The sequence below is a fragment of the Meleagris gallopavo genome, chromosome 25 (genome assembly GCF_000146605.3).
Source record: "Meleagris gallopavo isolate NT-WF06-2002-E0010 breed Aviagen turkey brand Nicholas breeding stock chromosome 25, Turkey_5.1, whole genome shotgun sequence".
Taxonomy (NCBI): Eukaryota; Metazoa; Chordata; class Aves; order Galliformes; family Phasianidae; genus Meleagris; species Meleagris gallopavo.
In genome coordinates, this window is record NC_015035.2 from 1,688,154 (window position 1) to 1,705,663 (window position 17,510).

At 48.1% G+C, this 17,510-nt stretch overlaps 2 protein-coding genes across 2 annotated transcripts; one reads left to right on the forward strand and one right to left on the reverse strand.

Annotated features, from left to right (window-relative positions):
- The first annotated feature begins 314 nt into the window (after positions 1–314).
- On the forward strand, positions 315–13,348 carry ZCCHC17 (zinc finger CCHC-type containing 17). The gene is given in 9 exon segments (XM_003212473.4): positions 315–582; positions 910–942; positions 944–968; positions 1,728–1,828; positions 2,513–2,569; positions 2,571–2,605; positions 3,358–3,458; positions 4,531–4,679; positions 12,448–13,348. Coding segments are annotated over 9 exon segments (720 nt in total). The 5' UTR covers positions 315–540; the 3' UTR covers positions 12,625–13,348.
- Positions 13,349–14,288: 940 nt separating this feature from the next.
- LOC100541482 (fatty acid-binding protein, heart) lies at positions 14,289–17,504 on the reverse strand. The gene is made up of 4 exons (XM_010723280.3): positions 17,375–17,504; positions 16,659–16,831; positions 14,621–14,722; positions 14,289–14,542 (listed from the first exon to the last, which is right to left on the reverse strand). Exons 1-4 carry the CDS (start codon positions 17,445–17,447, stop codon positions 14,489–14,491), a joined length of 402 nt encoding a protein of 133 aa, XP_010721582.1. The 5' UTR covers positions 17,448–17,504; the 3' UTR covers positions 14,289–14,488.
- Between the last annotated feature and the right edge of the window lie 6 nt (positions 17,505–17,510).

The following is a 17,510-nucleotide window of genomic DNA, read 5'->3' on the forward strand; positions in this document are numbered from 1 at the left end:
CCTTTCGCTTCTGCTGCTCGATCATCGCCACGGGCCGCGCGCGCCCGCCCGGCTCCCCATTGGCCAGCAGAACGGCCTTGTGCCGCGTTGATTGGAGGAGCTTTCCCGGATGACCCGCCCTTCTCCAGCCTTCCTTCCGTCGCGTAGAGATGACGTAAGGACGCCGCTTGAAAACTACGCGCGCTCTTCGCACGGATTGGCTGCGCTGACGCTGGAGAGGTCAAGGGGAGGGCGCAAGATAACATGAGTCACTTCGATTGGCTGATTCTTGGCTTCCGCCAGTATTGCGCGCGGCGATTGGTCGGCTGAGAGGGCGCCTCGGGTGAGGGCGGTGCGGAGGCGGCTCAATGGTGGCAGCGAGCGAGATGTGACTTTGTAGTGGGAAGATTTGCTCACGGGAAGCGTTCTTTTTTAATTAACCTTTTGTACTTAAGGTAACTCTGGTGTCGGTGCGGTAGCTGGAGCCGGCAGGGAGGCGGCCACGGATGCCGTGGGCGGCGCTGGAGGCCCTGCAGTGTGTCACCCCCCGGTACTAAGGTGATGGAGCCGCTACCGGAGCTCTACGCCATCTTCCAGGGCGAGGTGTGTGAGCACAGCGCTGGGAATCGGAGGACAATGCGGCTGTGTTCCTCATCGCTGCTTAGTTTGGGCCGTTGTCCATGTACATCTATGTGTGTGTGCTCACATGTGTATTTAAGCCTCTATAAGGAACTTGTCCGGGTAGCACAGGAGCAGCTGACCCCATCTGCTCTTGTTAGCAGGCAGTGCTGGTTCTAACCTGCTGTGATGCCCAAAGTTGTAGGAAATCACATGAAGCTTCTGGATGTTGTGTGTGTACTAACCACTTTATTGAGAGCAGGTGTGTTTTAAGGGCTTGCTCTTAAATCTTGTGCTCATTTTTTTTCACAGGTGGCTGCAGTGACAGAATATGGGGCATTTATAAAAAATCCCGGGCTGCAGGAAGCAAGGTTTGTTTCTGTTATTTTGTTTGGACTTGGTTACGTGTTGCTGTGTCCAAGCCAAGCAGCCAGCCTCAGAATTAAGCACTTGGCAGCTTTTAGAAAAAGTGTTTTTTAAAAACAAGCAGCAGTTGATGCTCTCAGAAAGTAGAATTTAGATGGTATGCTTGCATGTGAGATTGAGGTCTATTTAGATATGGCTTCTTCCCAAGTGTGGTGTATTTAAATATAGACAAAACAGGGAATCACTACAGCTTCATGGTTTGCGTTGCTTATTTCTCTACTGGTCGTATTGAATGAGCTTATTGCAAAAGACTGAAATAAAAATCAGATAAAAAAAATCATAGCTGTCTTCAAGCTCTGTCTACAGTTGTGGGAAACACGCAGTGTGAAACAAAGTGATCGGGGGTGATTTTACAAAAGGAGCAATAGTAGCTTGTTGTTCTGTTATCCAACAAATAGTCACTTCCCACTGATCCAAAAGTGCCCAGTTACTTTTGTATCACTTCTACTAAAGGTTTTGGGCAGAAGTGTGTCTGCTGTAGAGAAGCTCTGAGGTGCGGAGCCTAAACAAACTGTGCTTCTGTACTTCTTCATACACGTGTATGACTGTGCTGATGTGCACGACCACACATACACAAAAGTAGATGTAGTAAAAAGGATGAGCTGAAGATATAAAAAAAAAATGAATAGTGTTTATTTTCTAGTATTATTTCTTAATAGTGCATGATTATTTTTTTTTTCCCCTTCTTCCAAAATTCTCATCAGGCCTTGTTCATAAGACTCACATGTCCTCCTGCCGCATAGATAAACCCTCAGAGATAGTAGATGTTGGAGACAAAGTATGGGTGAAACTCATTGGAAAAGAGGTAACTTTAATTCTTGTTCCTTTTGTGCTGTGTAGATATAAGTATATTCTAATGCAGTATGCTGTAAGAACAGTGAACATTGAAATTCTGTGTGCAGGGACTGATTGCTTTGTTAGGAGTGTGATGTGTGATACTTTCATATGTGACTTCGGGCACTGACCTGTGACTCAAAATAATGCAGTTCAGGAAAAAGGTCTTCATTAAAGCTTTTGACTGAAAAACAACAGAATTCTACTCTTTCCCTGCTCACTCATTCTCACCTTGTGTTGTCAAGGGCTGTAAGGAAAAGGCCCATACAGCTTAACTTTTCAGGATGTAGTTTTGCTAAACTACTGATCTAGGGGATCTCCCTTGTGGGTCATGTATTTGAGAATTATTGAAGAGCTTCCAATTCTTCCCTGGTGTAGGTTTGGTCAGTTAGATTCTCTGTTAATCTGAAAAGACTTTTAGTGATGGTGTCTTTTTTCTGGGTCAGCTACTTAAGCAGAAGCTGTTCTATTTATTGGAATGCTCTACACTGAAAATGCAACTACAGTATAATAGAACAGAATTGCTTTGGTTCGGTATTCTTTATAGTGCTCTGCTCTACTACCAATTTCATTTCTTCTCTATAGGCCTCCAGATGGATTGTATTAATTAGCATCATGTCATTTACTCTTTTTGTTCCATTTATTTCTCTTCCAGATAAAAGATGACAAACTGAAACTGTCCCTTTCCATGAAGGTTGTTAACCAAGGCACAGGGAAAGGATCTTGATCCAAACAATGTTTCCCTTGAGTAGGTAAATCTACTGCGTAGAGTATAACAAGTCATGCAGGTTGCTGCTGCCTGCTTTTCCCTGCCTTTCCTTCCTAGCCTTCCTGCCATAATTATCCTCATGGTCCTCCTTCCTTCAGAGGGTGAGGGAAGTTCTTCCTGAGCTGCTTAGCAGTGCACTGGTTGGGGGGCTGACTGAAGGTGCTTCCTTGGTTGTGCTGCTTAGAGGCTGGCAAGAATTTCTCTGCAGCAGTGAATTCCACCCCTTTGCATCCTGGTAGCATTTTGGTTCTTCCATTTAGTGATGGCTGTGCACTTGTGCTGGGAAAGGTGTTCATCCAGGATGGGCACAGACTCACTTGTATGTGGTAGGAAACCAAGTCTCGACCGCTCAGATGTTTCAGAGCTTTCTTTACCTTTTCCTGTGACTGACGTGTCTTGCAGCTCAAATAAAACTCTCTTATTTTCATACTGGACAAGTGTGTGTATTCGCTTAGATCACGCAGATGTTACTGTAAAGGACCTAATTGCAGCTTATAGCATTTGCTTGCTTTGTGTAGAGGATACTCAGTTGATCTTAAAATAGGAGGTAACACTAACATGCTCTTAACGAATTGGTTTATTCTCATGTCTAGGTGGTCAGCTCTATTCTTTGATTAAGCCTAATTGTGCTTTTAGAGCAATGTTTGGAAGGGGGTGGGGAAATTTAGCTTGCCTATATGTAAGTATAAACGGTTGAGATTGAAAGTGGAACTTTTTTCTTCTCTTCTCAGTCAGGATGAGAGAAAAAAACGCACATTTAGAGACTACACCAGTCAGAAGATCACCCTTGAAGCTGTCTTGAACACTGTGTGCAAGAAATGTGGCTGCAAAGGTATGTTGGGTTGTTTTGTTCTTTTGACACAGCCTTGTTCCAACCAGATAGTGACTATGGATGGAATTGTAAGGATGTCTGTTGTACTGCATTTTGTTTTGTAAAGACTGAATTTCTCTTTGCGGAGAGCAACGTTTTCTATCACTTATTGTGCAAAGTGAAGACTTAAGTAAATTCCTTTTAGAAGGTGTTTTTCTTAAAATTGCATCTCTGAGCTTTCTTCTGAGTATGAGTTCTTCTTCCTGTGTTTTTGTTAACACTGGTCTTTATAACCGAGGCTTCATTCCAGTTTTACATTGTAAAAATTAAATGCATGCCTTCACCAGACCGTTTAACAAGGATAAGAAAGGTCACTGAAAATGACTTGACTGATTAGTTGCTGGAAATGCAGTGTAGATTTGTAAGCAGCTGTCTTAGAGCTCCAAGTAAGCATTTTTACCAAAGGCTTTTGTATTTTGCTTAGTGCAACAGTGAGAAGTTAGCTTACGTGGTACTTCTGCAGTGGCTTTGCAAGCGTTGAGGTGTAAGGTGGTTCTTTGCATCTTGAGTTTTTGCTGCACCCAACTTCTTGTTTGACCACAGACTAAGTGGTTAGGCTGGAGTTGATGCTATTTTGGAGAAGGTAAATAAAGACAGATATAAAGGCAGCTCTTAAACACCAGTATGGTTCTGTGCAGTGGCCTTATAAAATACCATTCTAAAGAAACCCCAAAACTTACCTAGATCCTGCATTTCTCCACTCACCCACCAGATATCTGTCCCTTCCATGTATACTTTTTCATGCTGCTTAAGTCCTTACCCTTATTTTCCTGTTCATAAAGAGTGTCTTAGCTTTGCTTTGACTAATCTTTCCAAAATGATGTATTTTGCACTTATTCCCATCTTTTTTAATAGGGGCATGCTGAAGTAGTACAAATACCTGGACAAAAAATGTACATTTGACATTGTTGTGTTGTGGCTACTAATAAAAAAGGTTGTTGTTGTTGGCACTTTGGGTGTTTGAAGTGCAGTTGTACAAAATAGAAGTGTCTGAGGATGGAGAGGGATTGCTCCTTCAAACACTCGTTTACAGGTCATTTTGCCAAGGAGTGTTTCATGCAGCCTGGAGGGACCAAATACAGCCTGATTCCAGAAGAGGAAGAAGAGGAGGTGAGAGCAGCAGAATGTGAAAGACGCAGAAAGAGCAGCTTGTCTGATGATTCTTCAAAGAAAAGGAAGAAGGTATGAGGTACCTTACTGCAAGTCTGGAAAAGTGAGCCAGACAAGATGGTTCTGCTGAGTTACATCTGTGATTTACTACAGCACGTGATTGAGTGGTCAGTGCTGGGCTGAGGAAGTGGCTCAGCTGTGTGCAGGTTCTTTAACTGGCAGTCTTTTCTGCAGACTCTGCAGCATTTCTTATATTATCTCTTTTTATTCTTGTTAACTGTCCCTAAGCTGTGTCATAATGCATAGCTCTCAAAAGAAGTAAGAAAGGCATCTTTTTCTTATTGTGAAACTCAATAGAACTTTCTTAGGTTTCCTCAATTTCCACGTTTCTTGCCAATAGCACTCTTTTGTCTTCTCTCTTGCTGCTGTTATCCAATCACCTTCCTTTAATTTGAAGCAAATGTCCACTGCTGCCCTGCCAGCCTCTGTGATGTGACCTTGGTACATCTGCACACAGCAGGGTAAAATCACAGACTGTATTTGCACAGGAAGCATACTCCATTTCCAGGCTATAAAGCTACAAATTTCCACGGATCTTTTATGTTTTTGTATCTTAATCTTGGAATGGCTGAACTCTGGTTTCAGAGCATACTGATTTAATTAAGAAAAAAAAAAGTAGAAGAGACTTGAATCTAAAACAGGAATGCTTGGTGGTGTATCTCATTATACAGAAATGAACATTCTGTTTTGAGACTTTGGTAAGTAAACATTTTGTCAGTCACCTTCACGTCATGAGTATCCATCGTTGTTCCAAAGCCTTTTTTCTTTTTTTCTTTTTCTTTTTTCTTCCCTTTTTTTCCTTCCACAGCCTTACAACCATTGCTTTCCTAGAGAGGTGCAACAGACAGGATAGGCAGTGGGATTTCCCATGTTTAGAAGCAGGTCAGGCTGAAAAAGGGGAAAAGTTTTGGAAGAGGTAGTGAGATGTGCTTTGCTTCCCAGTATGTAGGCTCTCATTCAAGAATGTTTTTGGCTCGTCTGTGGTATGTTATTATGCTGCAATGTAGAATACATGTACTCTTTCCTATTCTGGTCTTGGAGGCAGTCAATTGAACTGACTTGTCTCCCAGATCCCAGCCTAACTGTGACTTTCAGACATCAGTTTCTGTCTTGCCATTGTGAGAGCAGGCTGTTGGCAAAAACTCAGCGGAGCTTGTTTCTCCTACCTGGAGTTCTCCTCCCTCTAGAGCAAGGATGATTTACCTGGTGATGGCTCACTTTGTCTTACAGTATAGCTGTTATTTCAGTTCTACTGGGGAAAACCTGTACTGGGAGGTACACAAATAGTGCTTTATCACATTGGTGCCTATCCAACAGGGTGGGGGTTCCCTGTGGAGCCTTGCCCTGCTGGGACTGCAGGATATGTGGGTCACTGCTGTGAATTGGTTACTTTTTTTTGTTTTTTAGTCTGTGGATTAACAGCCTTTCTTTAAATGTTGCTTGTTTCTTTGATCTTCTCCCTTCTCAAGAAGGAGATCAAAAGTTTTCAGATGTTTTCCAGCGCTGGAAAGTAAAACCGAGCTTTCTAGAGGCAGGATGTGGTATCCTTGAAATGAATAGCTCCCTTGTTGGCTTGGGTGCCTGCTGTGATCTTGTCTGGGAGCCACCATTGTGCTTCCCTGCTTGCCTGGATCCCCGAGAGGATTTGCACAAAATAGAAATAGCTCAGTCTACCTAGTGAGAATTACTTTGCAAACCTCATCCCATCTGATGTTTGTTACATAGGTGTAGAAATATATTTTTAGTGAGTAGAGAGGTGCTTGGTAGATAGGAAACTGCTGTTTAGTGTCGTAGTAATAGCTCTAGGTTGTTCATTATCTACGTTTTCTGTGTCCCCGATCTGATAGTTCCTTGCAGTCCCTGAGTGCTCTTCCCTCCCTCCAGACTTTCCTTAAAGAGATGCTCTGGGGACCTTACTCTCTGCTTTGTGTGCATGCCATCCCCAGGGTTACTGTATGGTGGTTTGTTGCTGCTGTCCTGGCTTGTGAGAGTCCTGGAGAAAAAATACAGAGTGCTTTTTGTCCCACTGGAATCTCTTTCGTACCACAGTGGAGATAAAAACAAAGTTCTCCAGTACTCTGCTCTTCTGCCTGAATTGTATGACATTTACAGAGTGGAGCTCTCTGCACTCAGAGAACATCAACTTCTGGAATGACAGTGGGTACAAGACTTTCTCCTTTCAGATCACCATGTCAGTACTACACACCTCCTGTTATCAGTGAGAAAACAGTGGCTGGTGGCAGAAGCTCATCTAGTGCTGTCACTGTGCTGTGCAAATACCAGAGAGCATCTGAGGAGCCTTGACAGCTGTGCAGGCTGTTGCTGTGTCCCTTTCACTTTTACTCTGTGGGTCACAGGGTGAGGGAGCTCCTATGGGAACACGACGCTGTGCCTGTGCTCAGCTTGCGTAGGAGGGAGGCGTGCTGAGAAAAAAAAACAAACCCTTCTGATTCTTCTCTCTTGCCTTCTGAGAAAAGAACTGCTGTTTCAGCACTGGAAGGAATATCTCTAATTTGAACTTTTACAGAAATGACCTGTCCTCTGCTGTAGTTTTGCAATGGTCACTGGAATTGTATGGCAAATGTGATCTGTGATTGCTTTTCTGCAATCCTTGCAGCTTTTTCTCCCATCCTGTAAAAGATTACCATGAAGTATTCCTGTTGTCTTTCACTTAAAGCCACACCTTTTTCAGTGTTGTTTGTTCAATGACCCGTAACTCATCAAGCTCATCTATCCTTGCCTGTTGCTAGTACTTGTTTTCCTAATTCTTAAATGGCAATAGCTTAGGGCACTGCAGAGTCAGATCCACTCTCTCCACACAGAATGCTTTTCTCTTTAACAGAGAGAGTTCTCTATGCTTTTCTGACTTTTGCAATATTTAATAAATGGCCACAGTCTAGACTCTTCTCATCAAATAAATTCTAACTGGTCCTTAAACTGGGAATAAAATATATTTTTTGATTTACATAATGAATCTTGTTTAATATTAAACTGAGAGATGGATTTTTTTTTTTTTGTATTTTTTAATAAAAACTTAGGAATATCTGCGTGTTGCTGGAAGTGCAGGAGGACAGACAGCTGGAAATCCATTTTCCTTTATCACGAGGACAGACATAAAGGCTTTAAACAACACCGTGGCTACAAAGTGCTGGTGAAAAATTCTTTAAACTTCTTTGAGAGTTGTGGACGCTCCCCTCTTATCTCCAGATCAAATACTTGTAATTCTTAGAATGTAGCCACAAGCAATCTGTCTTACAAAGAACAGGAAAAGGCCTGGGGCAGTGTGGTCCCCTTTAGTAGTACCAACTTCTTCAGAATACCTGGCAGTAGGAAAGCCAGGGCTGTCAGGCTGTAGCCCAGCTGCTCAGCCATCCCTCAACACAGTTTTTTTTTTTATTTTGTATTTGAGGGATTTTGAAGCAAGTTTGTTCCATTTTAGTAGAACTGTAATAGAGGTACTGAACAGTGCGTATGAGGAACTGTAATGGTCTTTGTACTTGTAAAGATGGTCAGAAAGGGCCAACATTTGGAACCTGGGCAAAATTTGGACAAAATTCTCTCACAATGCTTGCACAAATGCAGTGTTTGTAGTACTGAGAGAGTGCCTGGGTGTGCCTGAGAACAGCAGAGCTCAGCTTCATCCATCAGCAGCAGTCCCTTCTGGAGACCTGTCTGTAGCTCTGGGCCTGGGGAGGCTTTGCTGCTGTTACTAAAGGCACAGTTTGGACACTTACTTTGGCACTCTGTAAACCAGAGGAAGGCTGTGCAGTGCAGGTAGGTCCTGGTGAGCAGAGCGAGTCTGGCATCCAGTGGAGCATGGGAAGGCAGCTGAGTGCTGCTCATCCCGTACCAGGATGCTGGCACTTAAAGTCAGGTCTGTGGTCTAATTTCTTTTTTTGTTATTGGTGTACCTCTGCCTGTAATCCTGAGGGGACAGATGTGACATCCTGTCTTATCTTCAGCCTTCATGCTGAGACAGCTTCCCAAGCTCTGGAATGAAACTGTTAGTTAAGGTCTTCTCCAGTTTTCTCACCACATTCACAGACTGGAAAAGCTTGAGAAAATTCTCCATGCTGCGTCCTTTTTCCAAGAAGATTTAACTTTTACCAGTCTTCAGAAGAAGATGGTAATGATTTGCTTCTGCCCTTGCCATGTGAGTCTTTGTAGTGAAGTTGGTGTTGTCACAGTTATCACGGTGCTGTTGTGGAGCTACAGAAGCTGATACTTGCCAAAAGTCTGCTAGGTGTGCAGTCTGCTTAGTTCTCTGAATCTTCCCTGAGGTCTGAGAACCAGGTCTGAGACTCTTTGATATTCAGCTCTAAGCTGTGCCTTGATGCCTTGACTTTGCTATGTGGTCTCCCTAAAATGATTGCTGTGTTTCACATTTAATAAGCTAGTAGCTTCCTTCTTTCTTTGTCCTTAGCTGAGAGTGTCTATCTGGTGCTATGGCATGTTATCCATGCTGAATTGAGATTTTTAGATGGGCTGCTCATGGCCCCACTCTTAGGGGAGGGTGTGTTATTAAATGAAACGTACACCCCTCAGCTTGACTTCCTGTAAGCTGGTGTATTCATATGGAGACCACGCTTGCCTGGAAGTGACTGAAGCTAATGGAAGGAATGTCTCGTGGGGAGGAAGGGGAGAACTCAGCCTTCTCTGTGCTCATTGCATTGAGGCACCTTTTTTCCCCAAGCAATCTGAAGACTGTCTGCCCTTTATAGCATGAGGTGAGGCGCTGGGAGGCTGCCAGCAGCTGGGTGAAATGCCCTGTTAAAGAATACTTCCACACTGCATGGTCTTGGCTTTAACATCTCCCTTGTCACAGTGAGCTGCCAGAGGACCTTCAAGCCAACAGCAGAAGCAGAATCAGGATGGAAAAGTCAGTTATTACTGGGGATTTCCCCCCATCTTTGCCTCATTTATTATTTTTCTGTTCTTAGCAACTGTTTTCACACGAATACTGGTTTCTTCATTTGCAGTTTTGTGGGTGAATAGGCACATTGCCTTTCTCAGGCTTCCTTCTGTGAAGCGAGTTTCCTTTAGGTGGATGCTTTCCAGTTTTTTTAGCTGGGATGGCTGATTTTGCCTGGGTGGGGTGGGTGTGTAGCCAGCCCCAGGCAGTGCTGCAGGCATCCCAGAGTGACTCAGGACAGACCCACAGTGTCAGTGCTGGATTCAGACCTTCAGCACCCAGTTCTGATCCCAGCTTTGTTGGAGCAGGTAGAAATACTTGCCCACGTGAGTCATTCTGATTTTGTGCAGGTATTACTTGTATATCCACGGCTGATAGTGATGTTCCCTTCGCCTGTTCATGCATTTTTTTCCTCTTCCTTGGCTTAACTGTTCTTCTGGGTTGGCTGTGGATGCACAGAGCAGCTAGCCAAGAGAGGAGACCTTCCAGAAAACTTGTTCTGCCTGTAGCCCTGTGTCTTGCACAACCGTGCTGTTGGGCTCACTGCTTTTTTGAGTTTCCTCATGAAATGAGTGCATGGCACAATCAGCCCTGCCAAGGCAGGGGTGTGATTTACAGCAGGCCTCTTCCAGTAAAACTCTGCTGCAAGCCCACGGGTGACCTTGAGGTCACTGGAAACACTTGGCATTGAAAATAAGCAGAGCTGGTAGCTTGGGGTCTCCAGGCTTCTCGTGTTACACTCCCTTGCATAGTGGAATGTAAAACACGTTTTATATGGCAAACACTGAAATTGTGTTTGGGATTGTCAGTAGCAGTGCCCATCTCTGGCAGTGGCTCTTTGCTTTTGCCCCACTTGGAGGCTGTTTCCATGAGCTCACTTGCACTCCAGCTGTGTTTTTGCAAACCCGTGTGTTAGTTTGGTGCTTTCAGGAAGAGCCATTCCTGGGCCCAAACTGTGCATGGAGAGTGCAGTGCTTGTGAACTGTGGCAGGATGGCAAGTCTAAATAAGATGCATGTGGTAGAGTATGCATGTGGGGAAAGGAGCTGGACTGCAGATAGGGAAAAAGCCTCATCTAGTACAGCTAGCACTTGGACTTGCCTGTGTAACTGGATAATGCAATTGGCTGCTGGTTTTCAGCAAGTTTGGGAAAGTCTGTGCCCAGTCTTACATATGCAGGTCAGAGCAGTTAGCACGCACACATTGTCCAGGAATGAGCACACTTCAAGCAAAAACACCAGTATAGGGCTTAGAGCAGCAAGCTTTGCTTGCTGGGCTGCATTCCTCACTGCTGTTGCCTAAGCCTATCACAGGCATTTGCAGTGGCATGAGTGGCCTTGCTGGCCCATCTCTGTTTCATGGAACTCCATTTTGCTTCTTTTCTTACATCCTTTTTATGTGCTTGAACTGCAATGAAAATTCATGATACGCATCTGCAGAGAAAGGTCTCTTTCTTAGTGGAGAAAAGCAGTGAGTGCGTGTTGCTGGATGGAATGCTTGCTGGACTTAGGTGGAGAGCTGGAACCACCATTAGCAGTCTCTGCATGCTTTACAACATACTGTATCTTGGGCCTGCTCACCTGCATGATGCTTTAATTTACTTCCCAGAATCATGGTGTTGCTATTCTCCTCCCCTCTGGTGCTGGCGCTGCTTGGTTTGCACCCTGCAGGTGGTGGCCCAGCTGCTGCTTGGGGCTGTGGGGCACAGCAGGGCTGGTGCTGCTCTTCATGTGCTGCCTGCACAGCCAGATCGCATCCTCCCCCTCATCCTGCTGTCTAATTAAATAGATACAAATTGCCATTCCCACGCTGTTAAGCCTTTGTCTGCCTTGAGGTTCTGTGTCTGATGTGACTTTGGGAGGAGGTGTGCTGCAGTACTGATTTCAGAGTAATCTGTGCTAAGAAGTTACTGCTCAATGCCTCAAAACTCAGTTCCTCTTATAAAGTTCCTTGCGTGATTTATTCCAGCATCAGCTGGTCTTTTTCTGACTATAAATGTTAGGTCCCTCTTGAACACTGTGTAGCTTTTGTTTCAGAGCCTCACAAAAATGCAGCCCTGGGGGCTCAGTGATGCCCCTAACCTCTGCCTGCCACGTGGTGGGGAGATGACATTGTGCACAGAAAGTTATTGCCAAAGGGTGCTTTCCTCATCCCATCTCCCTTCCAGGGAAGGCCAAGGGAAACCTCATGTCTGAAAAACGTTTTGGGCCTTGGGGGGCAGGAGGGGGTGGTGTGGGGTCCGCCCCAGCACAGCTGCTCTCAGGGCTGTGGTGTGCTGGGAGGCCCTGCAGGACCGTCCCGTCCCTCTCTCTCTGGTTCCCAGGTAATGACTGTGATGGTTGAGGTTTCCAAACGATTCCTCTGCATTTTGGCTACGCTTGGACTTTGCAGTGAGGAGAAGGGTGTGTTGTTGTTAGTGCTCCAGTGCATTAGTGTTCTTTTCCTGGCAGCCTGTGGGCTGCTGATGATGTGGGGAAGTGGGGATAGCTCTCACTTCCAGCTGGCTGTTTTAGAAACCCATTTCGTTGGCAAAAGTTTTCTTCCTGCCAACCCCTACAAAAAGGAATAGCCTTAAATAAATGGAGATCTCTTTGTGATGTGACTACCAGTATTCAGGCTTGGATTTCCGTTTCGGTACCCACCTCTGTCCTGCCAGCTGTCAGACAGTGCCTGCTGTAGCCATGGGCTGACACAGGTGGCAAAGTCCGTGCAGCTGGGGCAGTGCCTGCATGCATCATCGTGTTGGGACAGGCTCACTTCTCTCACAGCTTTTCAGGCTCTCATGACAGCAAATGGCTCAGTGCCCTGATGAACACAAGTGACGGTTTTCCCACGTGCAAAGCTGTATGTGTTTTGCTTCATTTGATAGGAGAAGAAGAAAAAAAAGAAGCACAAGAGTAAGCAGTCCTCCGAGTCTGACTCAGACAGCTCTGACTCGGACAGCGATGGGGCTCAGCCAGCCAGCAAGAGGTCCAAGCATTCGGGGAAGACCAGCAAGGCTCAGAAGAAGAAGAAAAAGAAGCATAAGAAGAAGACCAAAGAGTGACAGCAGGCAGAGAGGGGCACTGCTGTTGTGAACGTGCTGCTGGGAGCAAGCAGGAGCAAGTCAGCGTGCTCCTTGCAGCAAGTCAAGGAGTTTCCTTCTTCCAAAAGTAATGCTCAGCCTGTGTTGTTAAAGTTGTTGACTTTGCTGTAAGTTTTCCTCTGCTACCTTAGGCATGGGCTGCCTTTATCTCCCACCGAGGCCAGTGGGCATGCCTGCCAGCGTAGTCTAATTAATTACACCCATTCATCAGCCCCTCTGTCTTGTAGCCTCCTGTTGGGCTGGGTAAGCTGCCACCACCCTGCAGGCTCCCTGGTCAGCGTCAGCCCTGAGCTGTGGCATCAGTCCCGGATGGAGTTGCCTGAAAAAGGTGGAGCCGTGTGTCCCTGCACCCCAGCCTGCCTGCACACGTGCTCTGTTGGATGGGTGCAGCTGCAGTGACTGAGCACAGCCCTGCTGCACAACTGCTCCAAGGAAGGGCACTGCTATCTGTGCCCTAACCCCACTCCTTTCCCAATGCAAGGCACTGCCTGGAGGGGCTTGGTTCACAAGTTGGCTTGAGTACACAAACCCTCCCCCTGCTGCATTCATTTTTTTTGCCTGTAAACATTGAAAGTGGCAGAGTAAGAAGCGAAGTGGTGAGTGGTGATATTTTAAGTAAACATTAACTGTGGTGTATTTGCTGCCTTTGTAAAGGATGGAAAATAAATCTCTCAAATCTCCGGGTGTACTTTGTACTGTTCTTTCTTTTGTGTGCTCCACACTTTCATCTTGAGCAGTGGATAAAAGAGCCCTTGGCTTGCAAGCTGAGAACTGCCTGTTGGGGAGGAGATGGGATGTGTTGTGGAGTTTTGATAACGAGGCAGGGGAGAAGCTCTGTGCCAGAGCCTGCAGGGCTTCCCTTGGTGAGGATGCCATCCCCACAAAAAGGCTGGTGTGCGGTGGGGCTCGCTGTGCCTTTTGGTGATGGCCTGTACCAGTGACAGCATTGTGAGTCCTGTAACTGGAGCTGAAGGTCAGGGAAGTTTTGCTGAAATGGGGCTGTTTCCAGCGCTGCTTGCCCAAATCTCAGCACAGCAGGGCTGGGGCTGGGCACAGGGCTTCAGCCCCTGAACTCCTTCAGGTCCCCGTGGGCCAGCCTGACTTTGGGCTGGTCCCTTTCCAGCCCAGACCCTGACGTGCTCTTGACCTTGACTCCTCAGCTCCTCTGTGGCCAGGCACGTCATGCTGCCTGATGCTTTGGCAGGCAGCACCTGTCTGGATTAGTGCTGGGGAAGGATTGCTTTGGTTGGCATGACGTGCGCTCTTATCCTGAATGATTTATAGCAGAGCTGCCATTGGAGTGAACTAATATCCCCTCCAAAAAACAGGCTGTGTGTCCACCTGGCACTGCAGCGCTGATGCAATGGGTGGCAGAGACTCTGAGCGCAGTGGGACCTGCCCTAGCGTGGGCTCATCAGCCCTGTAGGTGGGAAATGGCTGACGGTGGGTTTTTCCCACATGCTCCTGTGCTTGAGAGCCCGATGGGTGCCCTGGGGGAAGACGTGTGCTGTGCAGTGGATAAAGGGGACGGTGATAGCCCATGGGTGCACATGCCAAAAGCCTTTTTCCCAAGCACGCCAGCCGCAGCTCTGTAACAACATTGCTTTTATTATTTTTCCACGTGGGTTCGTCCATTAAAAAAAAAGAAAAATAATAACAAACATAACACCCTCACCCCAACCAGCCCCACAAGACCACAGGATCAGGGCACGGTGGCTTTGGAAGGCTCCAGCACTGTGGTGAGCCGCGCACCGCGCGGGGAAGGCAGAGACAATTCAATGCTGGAGCTGGCACTGGGGGACGGGCAGGGAGCTGGGGACAGCCTCTAGGATGCCCTCTCGTAGGTGCGGGTGGAGACAACGCTGCCCATGGTGAGAGTCTGGGGGCAAAGAGCACTGTGAGCACTGGGGTGGGACCTTGGGCATCCCCCCATCTAAAATCCTTTACATTCACTTACCAGAATCAACTTCCCATCCTTCAGCTCCCGCACTAGTGATGTCTCCTTCCCATCCCACTTCTGCACATGGACCAGCTTGCCTCCATCTAGCTTAACCAAGGACTGTGGAGAGAGAACAGAACCACCATTCCCCTCATGGTTGGAGCTTTGCTGCTCCATCCTTGCAGCTTTGGATGCTCCTTTTCATTCCACGGGGCCCAAAGACCAGCAAAGGGCACTTCCAGGATCCCTGGATGTCAGCATCCCACCTGGCTCTACTCACCCTGCTTGGCACAGGACACCAGCTGGGTCACAATTGTAGCCCCAGTTGCTCCTATTGGCACCAGGGGCCACTGTCATGGTGACCCTGCCCTCCCTGCCCCACAGCTGCATCCTGAGCTGAGCTGTTGAACAAGCTCTTGCTCATCTGGGCTCCTGTTTGCACAGCCGCTGCTGTTGACTCAGCCCTGAGAGCTCGCCCAGTGCCAAGGTTAACATGACAGAGGGCTCGGCTGTGCCAGCATGGGAAGTGGCACTGTCTGCCCAGCTCTGTTCTGCTATTGCCCCACTGCCTGGCACCCAGTCCTCTGCCTCCCAGTGACAATTCTCAGCTCCAGCCCAGGGGACCGCATGCCCCGAGCTGTCCCAGCCTCTTGTCCTCTGCAAACCTCCCTGTGACTCTGGTGCACAGGCACCCAAGGGCTGGATTTCCCATGGCTCAGGTCCCCAGCACAGCACAGGTGCAGCTGCGTCTCGCTGACCCCGTGGCTTGGTTGACATGGCTTGAGTCCATCCAGCCCAAGGCTTCAGTGCCTCCATGGATCAGGGCTCTGCATGGCTTAAGATTCTCCATCGTTTGGATCTTCTAATAGTTTGAGTCTCCCAGTGGTTGGATGTCCCCATAGCTTAGGACTCCCCACTACCTGCATGTCCTCAGGTCTCCCCATTGCTTGAGTCACCCCACGGTTGGATGTTCCCATTGGGTCTCACCATGATGTGGATCCCTGCAACCCACTTGCTTCCCTTCATGGGTAGGGACTCTGCATTGGTTTTGATCTCCTCATGGCTTGGGTTACCCATGGTTGGATGCCCCCAAAGCTCAGCTCTCCCCATTAGTGTATCCCCATAGCTTGGTATCCTCATGGTTCAGATGTCCCCATGACTTGGATTTCCTCTTAGCTCAGGTCTCCCCATGGCTTGGTGTCCCCATCGCTTAGGAGCCTCCATGACTTGAAAGTCCCCAAAGTTCAGGTCTCCCCATGACTTGATGTCCCCATAGCACAGATGTCCTAACGCATTGAGTGTCCCCATGGCTTGGCTGCTCTGCAGCTCAGCTCCCTTCAGAGCTCAAGTTCTCCTCTCCCTGCACCCCAGACATTCCGGGTCCCCCCCAGTTTGGTGACTCCTCACCTTGGAGCACCCCAAAGCCCAGCAGCTCCACAGCTTCCTGCTTGGCTGCCTGGGGGCTGAAAAATGGGGCCCCATTTCATTGTCTGCCCTCTGGCAGCCAGCCGAGAGGTGTCTGAAGGGCACGTCCCTGGCTGCTTCACACGTCCCTGCCACACACCAGCAGCCAAAGAGCTTTTAGCATAGTTTCCACCACCCTGAGCAGAGCAGCCCTGCGCTTGGGGCAAGCTGTCACGAGACAAAGCAGGCAGGCTGGTTATAGTCAAAGCTGTGCATGGAAATATCTCCTAGGGGTCAAATCTGTGCTCTACTTCTGCTCTGGTTCCCCAGCAAGATGGATGGCACCAGGATAGGCTGAGCAGATGGAGCAGAGGATGAAGACAGAGGTATGCTGCAATGTCTGCCTGGCACTACCGCCTTGCTCGCACTCGTCCCATTTCAGCCCAACTTCACTCCACACCCAGCCCTCTGCCTGCTTCCCCATGGGGCAGGAAGGAGTTTCGTGTCCTACAAGCCCCGTGGTGGCCTCCAAATCTCTTTTGCAACACAGCCACTCGGTTACAGCATCGCCTTCCACAAAACCCAGCTGCAAGTGGAGGCAAGGGGTGCAAAGGGAAAAGTGCGGAGGGAAGCAGCCCCCCAGCTCCCTCACCTTGACGTGCCTGTCGTCGGCCGTGGTCTCATCGAACTCCTCGCCCAGCTTGAAGCTGATCTCTGTGTTTTTGAAGGTGCTCTGGGTCTTCACCGTCACCTTATCGCCATCCACCTCGATGATGGTGGTGGGTTTGGTCAGGCTGGCCATCTGCCTGGTGGCAAAGCCCACCCCTGGTTGGGGAACAGGGGGTCAATGCGGTGTCCCCATGCATCACCCCAGAGTCCCTCCTGGTTTTTTGGGGGGGCTTTTTTTTTGACAGGGGGGACCCACTGCATCCCCATGGGGCCATACTTTGGGGGCGATCTGGGCATCATTCAGGGGCTGATCCTGGACATTTATGGCTGGGCGGAATGGGAAGCACCTGTGGTCACCACCCCCCCAGACCCCTCTGGGCTCATCCTGCCCAGGATGGATTCAGGACAGCGGATGGGGGCACAAAGCCCCTGGGATCCCCTTCATCAGCCCTTCCCCCACACCGGGGTTGCAGGAGGGGGATTCCACCCGTTCCCCTCCACCCTGGGCAGCAGCCCCTCCCCAGCACAGGCTCCCCAGCACAGTTGCTCTTTCGTATTTTTATTTCTATATTTTATTATTTCTATTTTTATTTTCCCTTTTAAACCCATGCAGCAGCCGACGATCCCCACCTCCCCATTCAGGAAAAAAAAAAAAAAGGCGGAAAAACGGCGATTTCCGCCTTTCCGACCCCCACTCACCCAACGCCTTCATGTACTCATCGAAATTAGCCGTGTCCACCAGCTTCCAGGTGCCCACGAACGCTTCCACCATGGCGAAGCCGCGCGTGTCCCCGTGTCCGTCTGTCCCCGCAGCGCCGCACCGCCCGCAGCTACC